The sequence below is a fragment of the Trachemys scripta genome, chromosome 4 (assembly GCF_013100865.1).
Source record: "Trachemys scripta elegans isolate TJP31775 chromosome 4, CAS_Tse_1.0, whole genome shotgun sequence".
NCBI classification, from domain to species: Eukaryota; Metazoa; Chordata; order Testudines; family Emydidae; genus Trachemys; species Trachemys scripta.
The window spans coordinates 72,712,903-72,727,758 of NC_048301.1; the positions used below are offsets into that span (position 1 = coordinate 72,712,903).

Below are 14,856 nucleotides of genomic sequence, written 5' to 3' on the forward strand. Positions count from 1 at the left end.
AACCCCTTATATGCAAGTGTGGGGCGGATTTTGAAGGTCCTTATCTTCCATGTGGAGTTCATAAAGTTTTGTATTGAGGTTCTGAATGCTTTCTTAATGGCCCATGGCACTGTTGCAGGGTTATGAAGCATGCATCAGGCCTGTGCATGTTTCTTAAAATATGTGTCAACTGGTATGCAGTGTTCAGAATGCTGTTTTCACATTGTGTCCTACATACATTCCAAACTCTCCCCAAATTGCTCAAAGGTACCAGTACTTACTAAAGGCAACTGATATTTTTAGGTATAGGTCTACTAATGTGTTTTTTTTGTTTTGTTTTTTTAGAAATTGGATAATGTTTAGGAAGAGAATTATTTTTAAAAAATGGACCCATGTATCTTCTATTTTTGTGTGTGTCCAATTTGCCTTAGGCTTTCCCAAAAAATTCTACCCTGAGCGAAGACTGATTTCAGGCAAATTGGTTTTGATTTGGCAAAGTCAGAGGTGTCATTATAGCAGAAGGTTTATTTCAGCCCTAGTTATGGAACTGTCTCTAGCATCTCGCCATAAAAGAAGAAATTGGCCTAAAGGACTTTGCCCCTTGTCTTCACTTTTATTTCTACTAATCATATTTTTCATTTTAAAAGGTAACTTTTTCAGGAGCATATAAGTGTATCTTTAACAAAGTAAAGATGGAGTTCAGGAAACTTCATTGTTGTTTACTGCTGTACAGCTCAAATGGAGAGTGACATTAGGCAGTGTGTTGGAAAAGTAAGTTATGTGAGTGATATAATTTTGATTCAAGAAAAATCTTGCATAGAAATATATATTGGTAATATTTTGTATTTCAGCAAAAGGTACAATATAGCACACTCAGAAGCCAGCACTGCATGTCACTGAGTGAATTGTTCTTCATCATGTCATTCATCTTTGTTCATCAGTTTCAGATGGCTTCATTAAATTTAAGTTAACTGTACAAATTCCTCCTTTTCCTCATTCCCTGTACCCATGTTGCTGATGGGGACATGTATGTGTATCTAGAAATATATGAAATTAGTGGTATCAAACTTTTTCATATTGTACAACCTTCCAACCTCTTTATTCTGCACCTTACCTGTGGCAGCTATAGTACTCTGTTATATGAAAATAAATATTGTGATTATAATAAGGAGACAGTATTAAAATAAACTCACTTTAATGTGCTAGGTGTTTTTTTCCTTCATTGCATCTCCCTATTTTATATTTATGATTGTAGCCCTTTAAACTCATTAGAACTGACTCTCCTCTCCTTTCCTGCACCACCCACTGTACTAATGATCAAAAGTCTTGCAGAAATAAGTCCTGGACAGGGCTGCCACTAATGGGAATCATAACTTCTTGCAAATGGAAAGATGCTTCAGGTTCGAGACTCAATTCTATCCTTCACTCTAAGCTGGAAGGAATAAGGAATCTTACTGAAGTCAACAACATGATGCAGCTGCAAAAAAGGCTAATATCATGCTGAGGTGTATTAATTGGATTGTCATATGTAAGACATGGGCGATAATTGTCCTGCTCTACTCAGCACAGGTGAGGCCTCAGCTGGAGTACTGTGTCCAGTTCTGGGCACCATGCTTTAGGAAAGATGCGGACAAATTGAAGAGAGTCCAGAGGAGAGCCACAAAAATGGTAAAAGATTTAGAAAACTTGTCCTGTGAGGGGGAAAAAAACTGAGCATGTTTAGTCTTGAGAAAAGAAGACTGAGTGGGGACCCGATAATAGTTTTCAGATGTGTTAAGGGCTATTACAAAAAGGACATGGTGATCAACTGTTCTCCATGTTCACTGAAGGTAGAACAAAAAGTAATGGGCTGAATCTGCAGCATGGAAGATTTAGGATAGCTATTAAGAAAAACTTTCTAACTATAGGCTTCCAAGGCAGGTTGTGGAATCGCCATCATTGGAGTTTTTTAAAAACAGGTTGGACAAACACCTGTCAGGGATGGTCTAGGTTTATTTGGTCCTGCCACAGCGTAGGGGGTTGGACTTGATGATTCACAAGGTCCCTTCCGGCCCTACATTTCTGTGCTTCTCTGAATATATGAAGTAGTGCTTTCAGCTGCTGTGTGGAAGGCAGTGCTTGGTTTCATTCTAAATCACCTTGCCCTTCTTAATTCACTTGTTATTGTTGAGGGACTTCAAAGGGAGTTGCATTTGGCTGTCCTCACAGAAGAATTGGTCTCCACTAGTACTCTTGGGGCAGATTAATGGAAGAGCCTGGATTACCCCTTCCTTTCTCCCCATCTGTAGGCAAAGTAGAGAAGAAATATTTTAAACAATTTAAGACCAGCTTCCATTGTGTTCTCTCACATTGAACTCCTGCCTACTTGGAGGATAGGATCAAAATATTGCACTAACTTACTAACATTTGCTGATACTTAATGCTGTATGAAAGAGAGTTTATAGTCAAACTGACTTTTGCAAGTTGTCTTATGAAAAGTTGTGAGAAAATAATCTCTCCAAATTTTAAATAAAATTTATATTAAAAACTAGCAGTTATTTTAACATAACTTTATCTGAGGCCTTGGCTACACTTGCAGATGTACAGCGCTGTGAGTTAAACCTGACTTTGTGCAGCTGAGTAGGGAGAGCGCTGCAGTCTGTCCACACTGACAGCTGCCCAGCGCACTATCGTGGCCACATTTGCGGCAATTGCAGCGCTATTGGGAGCGGTGCATTATGGGCAGCTATCCCACAGAGCACCTTTTCCCATTCTGGCGCCGTGGGTTGTGGGAAGGGGGCGTGGGTGTGGGGGCTTCTGGGTCCTGTCCCAATGCCCCATGATGCATCGCTTTGCATCCCAGAAATCCCTTTGTTTCCGTCCACCTTTGGCGCCATCTTTCAATGGTTTCTGTGCAGCGTGATCTGTCTGCGGGAAATGGAGTCCGAACTGCTGAGGCGTATGCTGACGAGTCTCGCCAGCACGTCACGTTTGGCTATCGAACTATTCCTTAAGATCCAAAGTGACAGTGAGGGTGAGGATTCCGACGATGTTATCGAGACGCGTAACGCGTACGACACGAAATTGCTTGTGGCATTCACGGACATGCTTAGCACCATGGAACGCCGCTTTTGGGTTCAGGAAACAAGCACCGAGTGGTGGGATCACATCATCATGGAAGTCTGGGATGACGAGCAGTGGCTGCAGAACTTTGGGATGAGAAAAGCCACTTTCATGGGACTGTGTGAGGAGCTTGCCCCCACCCTGCGACGCAAGGACACAAGATTGAGAGCTGCCCTGCCAGTGGAGAAGCGGGTGGCTATTGCAATCTGGAAGCTGGCAACTCCAGACAGCTACTGGTCAGTCGCAAACCAGTTTGGAGTGGGAAAGTCGACCGTTGGAATCGTGTTGATGCAAGTTTGCAAGACCATTAATCGCATCCTACTCAGAAGAACCGTGACTCTGGGTAATGTGCAGGAAATAGTGGATGGCTTTGCACAAATGGGGTTCCCTAACTGTGGAGGGGCGATAGATGGGATGCACATTCCTATTCTGGCACCACCCCACCTAGGATCCGAGTACGTTAATCGGAAGGGGTATTTCTCTCTGGTTCTCCAGGTGCTTGTGGATCACTGTGGGCGTTTCATTGACATTAGCACAGGCTGGCCTGGAAAGGTGCATGATGCACGCATCTTTCGGAACACTTGGCTATTCAGGAAGATGCAGGCCGGGACTTTTTTCCCCAGAGCGGAAGATCACGGTAGGGGAAGTTGAAATGCCCATTGTGATCCTTGGAGATCCCGCTTACCCGTTAATGCCGTGGCTCATGAAACCCTACACAGGGAGCCTTGACAGCAGCAAGGAACGGTTCAACTACAGGCTGAGCCGGTGCCGAATGACTGTGGAGTGTGCCTTTGGCCGTTTAAAGGCCCGCTGGCAATCTCTGTATGGGAAGCTGGACTTGGCCGAAAGCAGCATCCCCGCGGTTCCATAATATTTGTGAAGGGAAGGGTGAAAGCTTCACTCAGGCATGGACCTCCGAGGTTCAACACCTGGAGGCTGAAATTGCACAGCCAGAGAGCAGGGCTATTACAGTGTCCCAGCGCGGGGCTGCAAGGATTAGGGATGCCTTGAGGGAGCAATTTGAGGCTGAAAACCAGCAGTGATATCTGGTGCCCTGCACAGGAGTGAAGTGCAGTAGTTCCAATCTTTAGGAATCCGTGTCTGCTTAGCAGACAAGCAGACTTGCAGTGCCTGTTTATTTCCCGGGCTAAGGAGTCTTTTACTTTATGCAATAATAAAGAATGTTTTCAAAGCCAAAGAATCCATTTATTGAAAAGAAAAAAGGGGGTGGAGTGGGGAACAGTGCAGTCACAGATTCGTGTATGTCCTGTCTGGTGTGCTGTGCAGTGAGTGCTGCACTTCAGGGCAGCTATACTGCATGGTGATGGGGGTTGAGTGCAGAGGGTAAGGGTCGTGGTCTTCAGGGTTGCGTGGTGAAGATACTGGTGTTGGAGGCAGCGGGTGGCGTGAAGAACACGGGAGTTGGGGAAAGTGGGTTGGAGGTGACAGTGGGGCACAACGGAAAGTTTTGGGACAAGGGCTGTGGGGGGGAGTGGGGTGGCGTTTGCGTTTTTGGTACTGCTCCTCTTTCTGCATGGCTACCAGCTCCTGGATAGCATCTGCTTGGCGCTCCAGGATGCTGATGAGCCTATCAGTGCTTTGCTGCCAGTGCACGGTGCTTTGCCGCCGATGCGCTGCGTTTTCCTGGCGGATCCTGCTTTCTCTCTCCCTCCAGTCCTGTGCCTTCTCGTTCTCTTTAATAGATTGCCGCATCACTTCTTGCAGCATGTCTTCTTTGCTTTTTCGCGGTCTCTACCTGAGTCTTTGCGGTCTCTGAGCAGGCGATAAGAGGGACGGCTGAGGTCTCAAGGTTGATGCAGCTGTATAGGCAAAACGTAACATTTAACAGAGGCAGCATTGTTTATACCAGACAGAGTAATGATTCCCCCCGCACTTAAGAAGTAGAAAACACACAGGGTCTACACAGTAGCATAATTTTCCCTTCCAAAACAGAGCGCACACATCCCACGGGAGCCTCAAAATGGTGAGTAATGGGGACTGATTGTTTCAGGGCTGCATTGTCGTGTGGGTTTCTGTGCCTTGGGGAGAGCCAACAGCTTCACGGGGCACCTACACTGAACACTGTCCCAACATTTTCCACAGGAGTTCGTCCTGGACGATATCTCGGTGCTGATGGTGACCTGGGAAGCAAGGGAGGGTCTTCTACTGCAATGCGGCTTCCGCCCTGGCCCATATGCAGCTTGCCTGTGTGCAGCAATGGTCCCCCCGCCCCTCGCGGCACAGTGGCGCGGACACGTTAGCCTGGCTGGGACAAGGACCACAGTGGTTCTCCCTATAAACCTGTGCAAGCGCATTGCACACGTTCCGGATGAGACATTCGAAGAGATTACCGAGGCTGATTACCGCGATCAATGCACTATTCCGCATCTAGGCATGCATGCTTAACCCTCCTCTCCCAAAGAGCCCGCACCGAAAAAATTCCTTCCCGAAAAAAAACGCTTACCGGGAACCTGCTCTTCTGTTTGTCCTCCACCAAGTACCGACCGCTGCGACTGGTTACCATCCTCCTGGCTCGAGAAGAACTCCTGGCTGCATGGCTCCAGGGATTCTGGGGTGTCTCCATCCAGCCCACCACCATCACTCCCGTTTTCTTCCTCCTCCTCCTCCTCCTCCTCTCTCCCCCACCCCCCCACCAACTCTGAAATGTCCATGGTGGTGCTCGGAGTGGAGGTGGGGTTAACCCCAAGTATCGCATCTAGCTCCTTGTAGAATCTGCAGGTCGCGGGGGGAGCACCCGAGCGGCCGTTTGCGTCGCAGGCTTTGCGGTAGGCACTCTGCAGCTCCTTGACTTTAATCCTGCACTGCAGGGCGTCCCGGTCATGGCCCCTTTCCATCATGTCCTTTGATACCTTCCCGAAGGTATCGTAATTCCTACGGCTGGAGCGCAGCTGGGACTGGACAGCTTCCTGTCCCCCAAACACTGATGAGGTCCAGCAACTCGCCATTGCTCCATGCTGGGGTTCGCTTGGCGCATGGAGGCATGGTCACCTGGAAAGATTTGCTGATAGCACTCCACGCCACGCTGGGCTGAGCAGAGCAAACAGGAAGGGGATTTTTAAAATTCCCGGGGAATGTAAAGGGTCGGTCACATGGTTGGTTACCTGAGGCCAGGGCAGTAGAGTTTGAACTGATGACCAGAGTGGCTAGAACAGGCATTGTGGGATACAGTTGAATAATTCTGGAGGCCATTCACAGCGCATTGGGTGGCCACACTGGCGCGGCATTGCTGCACTCGGTATTCCTCTCGGAGAGGTGGAGTACATGCAGCGCTGCAACCAAGGAGATACAGCGCTGCAAATGCCTTGCCAGTGTGGACGGGGAGTGAGTTACAACGCTGGGGGCGGCTTTACAGCGCTGCAACTCGCAAGTGTAGCCAAGGCCTGAGGTAGTGAGCACTGAGGAGCAGATGAAAATGGGCCAAGAATATAAACCTTTGGGAAGATATCCACTTCTCTGCATGACTAAAGTGGCATGTCTATCTGTCTTTTTTTAGGATATGAAAGGAGACTTTACAAATTTATTTGTATTTGTTATTTATTTTAATTACAAATAAAGTCTGAAATCTTTAAGAAATGCTAATTAACAATTTTTCAAGCAATTTGATGTGAGTGAAATGCAGTGTAATAATGGATCTGTTTATATTCTGGATTCTTTTTCCACTTTTTTTCTTTTCTTTTTCTTTTCTTTTAAAGGGATAGGGAAGCAAGTGTGGACTTTACCATGTCCCCTTCAGATTCACAGATGAATAATTTGATGTAGTGAAATGGCCACCATTAAAACAGGAATTTGCGTTGTTGAGTTTATCTTGCCTCATCATTTTGGGCTTCTGGTTTTCCTTAGTAAAATCCTGATAACCTCCCTCTTGCTTAGCTATATATGCAGCACCCTTCTGCAACTTCCTGAAGGAAGTGAAGGAGGAACAGCAGTGAATGGTGTAACCATCTGTCTGCTTCCCCTTGGATGTGGGGATATTTCATCCATGATGATCTCAGTCACTGCCAATTCAAGGGATGAAAGTGGAAAAGTCTCTTCTGAACATGGGTCTCGCACGTGGAACCAGCCAGACCAACACACAAGCAGTTCCTTACTGCCTAAAATGTGCTGCATTTGATTTATACAAACAAACAACTATTGTATCTGAAGTAGTTCAGTCTGTTCAGTATTCCTTATGGCTGTGGGCAAAGAAGGCAGCAGTTTTAGAGAACACACAGCTATTTGATTAGGTTATCCAGCTGGCTTAAATTGTCCTTAAAGGGAATCTTTTTTTGCAGGAACTGCTTAAAAAGAAGTAAGGTAGTAGCATCCTTCAGTTAAATATGAAAGGTGACGGGCTGACTATAGAATTAACAGGGATGTCTCATTATATTAATGACAGTGTTTCTGTGAATTATAAAATAATTTGGGTTCATGATGAGCTAACTCTTGCTATTTTTTTAATTTTTTTTAAGTACAGGATGTCTTCTTTAAATTCCAACTTCTAATCAGGGCCATTACATAAACTGTCCAATAAACCAAACCTTGATTGAACCCTGTAATGTATTGATGAATATCTCTTTCTTTCTAGAAACTGGTTGCCCAAATGAAGCAAGATCCACAGGTAAAATGTGTATTTTGTCTTATACTGCTTTTATTACTCCTGGAGTTAAGGTATTAAAAAATAAACTAAGTCCATGACCTCTTGTTTGCCATTGTTTATTTGCTCATCATCTGCTGTCGTGGTAAAGTAATGCTTTCTTTTTCTTTGCAAGTTATAAGTTTTAAAAATAGATGGGGAATATTGAATAGCTGAGGATTAATAATAGGATAAGGAGCCTTTCAACTCCATGTTGCCAATGTTTTAAATTCAACCTACGTCAGTAATAAGTGCAATTTATTATCTAATGGTTGTTTGACCTGTTTGAAATGAATCGCTGGTCTCAGTTCAGTGGCTGGTGGATACCTTTCCACAACATAAACACTTCCACCACACTTGGCACTGATTGCCTGTTTTAAGCATTGGTAACAGTCTGTACAAGTAATAAGGAAGATGAGGGCCCAGTTCCAAGGAACCTGCAAAATTAAGACAGTTCATTGGTCAACTAGAAGAAAATGCTATCTTAGCATATGCAGTTGCATTTGTTTGGTTTGTTTAAATGAGTTGATGTACATTGATGGACTAAACTGAGTTGCAATGAGGGATTTGAATAGAGCGAAAGAGTTCCAGGAATAGGGGCATGTGGAAGGAAACATGATGGAAAAGGCACAACAAGAAGTGGGGAGGTGGTTTTCTTGGGTACATGAATGGGCATGAAGGCAAGTAGTAAGAATGAGAGAAAAAATGTGTGCTAGGGTAGAGTAATGTAGAGTGTAGAAGGTGACAGAGTTTCTGTCATCTCATGAGACAAGCTAATGACCAAATTAGCCATGTGCATTAAACTTCCCATCCTGTTTCTAGCAATAGGCTTTTAAGGTCAGGGCTTAAGGCACTTTAGCAAAGGGATGGGGTTGGGAGGAAGCTTGTAGGCTGCTCCTGCTCTATCTGCTCTGCAAATAGAGGACTTTAGTTTCCAGGGCAGTTAACCTGGCTCTTTTTGCCAACCCTAAAATCACTTTGAGAAACTAAGTCAGTGCTTCACCTAGTGGTGCAAATATTTCCCCCTCACTGCTTTAAATCTTTCTTTGCTGTGTCTGAATTGAGCCCAATAAATGCACTTCTGCTATCTTCTATGATTTGCATTATCTGAGTATGTGCTTGGTGAGTAGACACTGGAGCAAGACATTTGTTTTACTGGCATAGATGCTGCAGGTCAGAAATGAGCTGTGAAGTGGGCCAGTATTGGAACAGCAAGGGAGGGCTGAGAGTAAAGATTTGGAATAGCTTTTGGAGCTTTATGATATCCTAGGACTAGAAGGGATTGTAGGTCAGGATTAGGATGCATTTCAAAGTTGTGTGGAGGAATGTGGAAGTTATTCTGAGAATGGTAGTCCCTGTAGTAGTAATAGAGGTTTGTTGGTTTCATGTTTTTACATAGCGCCGAAGGTGTGCATGCCATTTTACAGAAATGTGTTCCCTTATCAACAATCTAGGTGAGCTATGACTTGACATAGAAAGAGATTGCATGAGGAGAAAATGGAAGAAGAAAAATGCAGGGAAACTTATGCAAAACAAGATTTTGAAGCTGTTAAGCACATTTTCTGTGTGTGTGTGTGTGTGTGTGTGTGTCTTGGTTTGATTTTTTTCTTTGTATTTTTATTAGATTTAGTAAATAAAAATTGAGTTCCCTATCACATCCTGTACAGTGAGCTGTTTATGGCTCTCAGAATCTTAAACTTGAGAAAATGTCCTTGTAGGCAAATTGCTAACATGAGTGGTGCATTGTTAAGGCTGCCGCAACTTTTCTAAATATAAACTAAGGTGTAAAAAGACATAGACTATTGTACCGAAAAGAGGGAAGAGGATGTAGTAGATATATTCCACCTCTCATTTGTAGTGCATGGTTGTTTAATTCCTACTAATAGATATGGTTACTGAAGTCCTTGACAGTCAATTGATATCTGTCTGTCACTGAATAAGTAATGGAGGTGAGAATACTTTTAGTATGTGATGCGTACTATAGAAATCCCTAAGATAAACAGCTTTCCTTCTGGCTTCTCTGATCTGAAAATACAGTGATATACAAATTAACCTTATTACAGCATATTGTGAAGCACCCAGGGATGTTTTAACTTACTCCTTCGAAACTGAGCCACATCTCTTCCTTCCCCCCAAAATTTATTTTTGAACACTGGAAAAATCCACTAATGATTATTGTACCAGATGACTTTTGAATAAGCCTCTACTTGGCCATTTGAATAATCTGATTGGTGGTATGTCCAGAGGTGCTTTATTATTTGTAGTACACCATGCAAGAAGTCCTGCTCCTATTGTGTTAACAAATGGAATATTTTTCTCACAGATATTTTTTTCTTTCTGATCAGAATGCTGATTTGAAGAAACAGCTTCATGAACTCCAAGCCAAAATCACAGCTTTGAGTGAGAAACAGGTAGGGAAACGGATATTTTTAACACTGTGTTCTAAAGAAATGTCTGCTTTCATCTTCTAAGAGAGCTGCTAAATTTCTTTGTGTGGATGTAAGTATGGGCAGTCAGACGTTTTGGGGTTTTGTTTAATTTCTCTAACACAACAAAAAATAAAGACAAATAAATGGAGCTTGAACAAACAGACTAGTCTATCTGTTGGCCTGGATTGATAAATGCTGCAAGAAAGCGTTCTGTTTAAACTATATTTTACCTGATACGAAACAGAAGTGGGAAGAGACTGGCAATTTGTTAAAGTGATTTGAACTTGAGACCGGAGTTATAGTCTAAAGTTCACTCACTTTATTCTAAACCAAGAAGTCCTTACTTAGGCAAAACTCTTTGAAGTCTCTTACACTTTATGGACTGAGAAACTGAGAAAGGGCTTCTGGATTCATCCCTTTGAACACTGGATACCTCTTAGTCCATAGCAAGCCAGTATGTTAGTCTTTCCTAGGCTAACTGCTCGTCTTGACTGGTGCTTGGTTTCTAATGGGCTGCTCCACAATTGACTGCTAATGGCATTAGTCACCTAGTGGGGATTGCTCCATATATAGACTGAAAATATTGGTCATTGGCAGACAGATGATTACTCTATAGAATGTCTAGAGGACTTGCAAAGCCATATGGGTAACTATTGAATTTAGATTTTCTTGTGATGGGATACATAGTTCTACTGACCTATGCATTAAAAAAAAACTGTCAAAAACCCCTGTTTTGTTAATTCATGTTTACAATATTACTATAAAAATATAATTGCATCGAGCCAGCTCTTGGTCACTGTGGCCTAAATTCACAAAGGACTTTATTGACTTTTTTCCTGCATGGAAAAAAAATAGTTTTTGAAACATGTTTAAGCAGAATGTATAGCTGTATCCCACATCACATCTAGCTTCTTGCATTTATATTTGTGCTGCATATATTCTGTTTAAGAATTAAATAGACTTTATGAAAGTAAAAGTTTACTTCCATGAACTGTGTAGTTTCAAAGGGATGTAGTAGGAATCAATTAACGTTTCTTTTTGAAACTTTGTTTGAAGATGGAACTTCGCATTAATTTCCTTAACTCATTGTCTAGCTACTATTACGTAGTGCAATATTTTAATGAGTAAATTACCAATATAGTGAAGAAAACCGTTTAAATTGGAAGGCTAATTCAACTAAAAACTGAAGTTTGCTGTTTGTGTTGTGTCTCCTGTGAAGGTGATTTGTTCTCTGAAATCAGCACAATAGTCTGGTTGTGTGTCAGAGTGAGAAAGAGACTGCAGCTTCAGAATTCTTCAGTTAGGTCAGAGGTCTCCTGATAGTTTCAGGTTTAGTTTGCCATCATGCCAAAGGATTGACTATCCGTTTACGTGTTCAGACAGGGACAGGAGGTGAGATACTGGAAGTGGGGAGAAGGAACTTCAAAGCTTAGAAAAACATAGACATCTGTCTTATGGTGGTTTTATAACTCTGATTTGATATTCTTTAAAGCTATAATTATAAAAAACCTGAACAGAAGATACGAGTTGCAGTTGAGAATAAGTTAGTTGCTTTTGGCTCTGTTTTCTCTTCAGTCATTGCTTATGGCAGGGGTGGGAAAACTACGGCCTGCGGGCCACATCCGGCCCACCAGCCAATTTAATCCAACCCTTGAGCTCCTGCTGGGTAGCGGGGTCAGGGGCTGCTCCATGTGCCGCAGCTCTCGGAAGCAGTGGCACGTCCCCCCTCTGGCTTCTACGTTTATGGGCAGCCAGAGGGCTCCGCGCGTTGCCCCGAGCTCCCATTGGCCGGGAACTGCGGCAAATGGGAGCTGCAGGGGCGGCGCCTGCGGACAGGACAGCGCGCAAGAGCCATCTGGCCGTGCCTCCATGTAGGAACTGGAGAGGGGACATGCTGCTGCTTCCGGGAGCTGCTTGAGTTAAGTGTCACCTGGAGTCTGCACCCCCGAGCCCCTCCCCAACCCTCTGCCCCAGCCCTGAGCTCCCCACCCCAACCCCTCGGTCCCAGCTTGGAGCATCCTCCTACACCCCAAATCTGTCACCTCAGCCCCATCCCAGAGGCGGCACCTCCAGTCGGAGCCTGCCATACAATTTCCATACCCAGAGGTGGCCTTTGGGTCAAAAAGTTTGCCCACCCCTGGTTTACGGGGACATTCATCTAAGGAGAAGCTGCACCCTGTTTGCTCAGCATAGCATCTTGAAATTTTACATGGTGAAGCATTTTTTGTCATGTGATAAAAAGCATGAGTTGTATTTAAAAAGCTTTGATTAACTCAGTTTCTGAATTGTTGGCTGCCAGTAATCATGAAGAGGGACCTCATTTGTGACACAGAAAGTGTGAAGTGTTAAATTGTAAACCAGTTTCCTACTTTACATTCCTATTGTTTGTTTTTGCTAAATATATATTCTTGTGATTATCAAAATATTAAAACAGGATGTAAAACAGATGCTTTATCATCTCTACCACTGGGTCTGTGAGCTGCTAGTGTCCTCAAAAATGACCTTTTAAAAATAGCATGGCTGCTAAAATGAGGATTATATGAAGTTGTGTTTAAACTGAACATACATTTTCTACATGAAGAGAAGACATGCTTCTTGTGTATGTAGTTCTGTGTGGGGGGGGGAGAGGGGCCCTTTTGAGTTTCTGAAAGTCTCTGCAGACACAGATGTGATTTTGCAAGGCATAGGGATGCAGCTTGTTAAGAGTCAGACACTGTGCTTTTGATGGAGTCTTTACTTTTGTTCTCATTTACATTATTTTTCCTTTATAACAAATGTAACTGAGAAAATACTGGTTTGATCTTTGCATATGGGGGAAAACCGCATCCAGGAGGCTAACTTCTAAAGTGGTTTTATGAGCAAAATTGGTGTGTGCTCCTGTTTCCTCACATCTTTTACATACATTTCTAAAGCACTTTTTACTGTAATGCCTTACTCACTTCCTCTGGCTAAGGGACTGTGTTGTAGCACATGCTTAGTTCAGAGAGAGACAGTGCTAGAGCTTTTGACTAGAAGGGAGTCAGGGTTCCCAGTTTCTGCTGGGAGATTTAGCTAATTGGAGACTTAGCTCTCATTTCCCCCCTAGGTATGTTCATGGGGCATCTTCTTTTAACCCCAGCTGTGGGATGATGATTCAGCTTTTAATTTGTGGACAGATTTGCCATTGTTTAATCAACTTTCACTGAAGTGAGGTGTATAACATTCTGCTTTTCCAATTGTCCCTCCTCTTATACTTGAGGACAGAGTGAGAACCTACAGTTGTAAAAATTGAATTAAATACAGTATTATTGTTGCTGAAATTTTATAAATTATTTTTTGCTCTCTTCTTTACTGAAGATGCACAGAAGCTTCTAGTGCAAGTGCCAAATCTGTGGCAGTTAAGCCAAGGCTTCCAGTTGCTGTAGAACTTCTCTCCCATTCTGAAGCATTGTGGGAGTAGTGCTAATATGCTGGAATTTGCTGTTTGTCACTGGAGTGATTCATAGTGGTTAAGGCTTCTTGCTGAGAGTTAATAATGAGAACTCGGTTTGTGAAATTGAAGAGATCTGGCAATCGACAAGGAGAAAGCAAGTAGTCTGTGTCACGTGTAGGCATAAACGTAAAAAGAGAAACTGTTAGTTGATGCAGAACTAATCTGTACAGAAAAAGGCAAGCCAAAAATTCATATAGTTGATGAAAATGTAAAGAGTGGTAAAAGTAAATGCTTTGATTTGTTTCACTTGGTAGGTAATGAAGCTGTGCACATTGTAGGTTTCACTGAGTCACATGAAAGGCAACTTTAAAAAGGGAACGCATTTTTCTTGAACATAAGTTTCATTTGGAGAGGGAGTGTAAATTTTAAATAATTTTAAACTGTTCTTTTTTCCTGATAATTTTAACTTTAAATAATTAACAATGAAAGTTTAAAAATTCACTTTACTTTTAGTTTCTCATCTGGGACAGTGAAAATAGGTGAGGTCAGTTTGGCTTTTGTTTTAAGTTTAGTGATTTCAGAGCTACAGTGTTTCAGTTGTAGAAGAATGTTTGTTTAAAAAAATCAGTTGGAATTTTTAAAAGGCAGCATTTCTTAGGTTTTGCACAAGCAGTTTTTACCAAGTCTAAGTTTGGGACCAGATTTGATTATGTCCCTTTAAAACTTCCTTTTACATGTTTACTTTCATTTTCATCCCAGCTGATTTTAAGATTTTTGTACCATAAAATAGATGGTTAAACTTTACTAATCTTTCACCACTAAGTGGTAAAATTTCTGTTTCATGGGGGGTTAGCCATGATTTCCTGATAACCATACTGGTAACCTGGAGCTAAATCCCTGCTCTGGAAGTGTACTCTTTAAAGTATAACGATTTAGAATTAGCAACTGAAGTATCAGAAAAGCTACCAACATGCATGTTGTAGATTTTCAAAGTTGGAGAACCTATAGCTCTCGTGAAAGACTGAGAAGGAGCAGGGCTGGCATGAAAGAAGACATGCAGGATGAAGACTTCCAACAGACATCTGTTCTCCTCTTCCTTGCCTTCCCCAATCAAATACAAATGGCATTACCCTGTCACAGATACGTCATCACTAAATGTGCCCCACTTTACTTTGTTTTCGGTGGCAAGGAAGAATTCACCTTACTTGAGTGAACATGTGGAATTGTGCCAATAGTTACTTGACTTAATCAAGGTCACAGAGAAAGTCAGTGGCAGACCCAGGAGTTTACCACTGATTTTC

The 14,856-nt window shown here is 42.8% G+C and overlaps 1 protein-coding gene across 1 annotated transcript in view; it reads left to right on the forward strand.

Moving 5' to 3' along the window:
• PHF21A (PHD finger protein 21A) overlaps nucleotides 1-14,856 on the forward strand; it is a gene marked incomplete in the record, with an annotated part of 290,156 nt that overhangs the window by 100,672 nt on the left and 174,628 nt on the right. Inside the window, 2 exon segments of the mRNA XM_034769562.1 lie at nucleotides 7,667-7,699; nucleotides 10,060-10,125. Of these exon segments, the coding sequence (XP_034625453.1) occupies nucleotides 7,667-7,699; nucleotides 10,060-10,125 (99 nt within the window).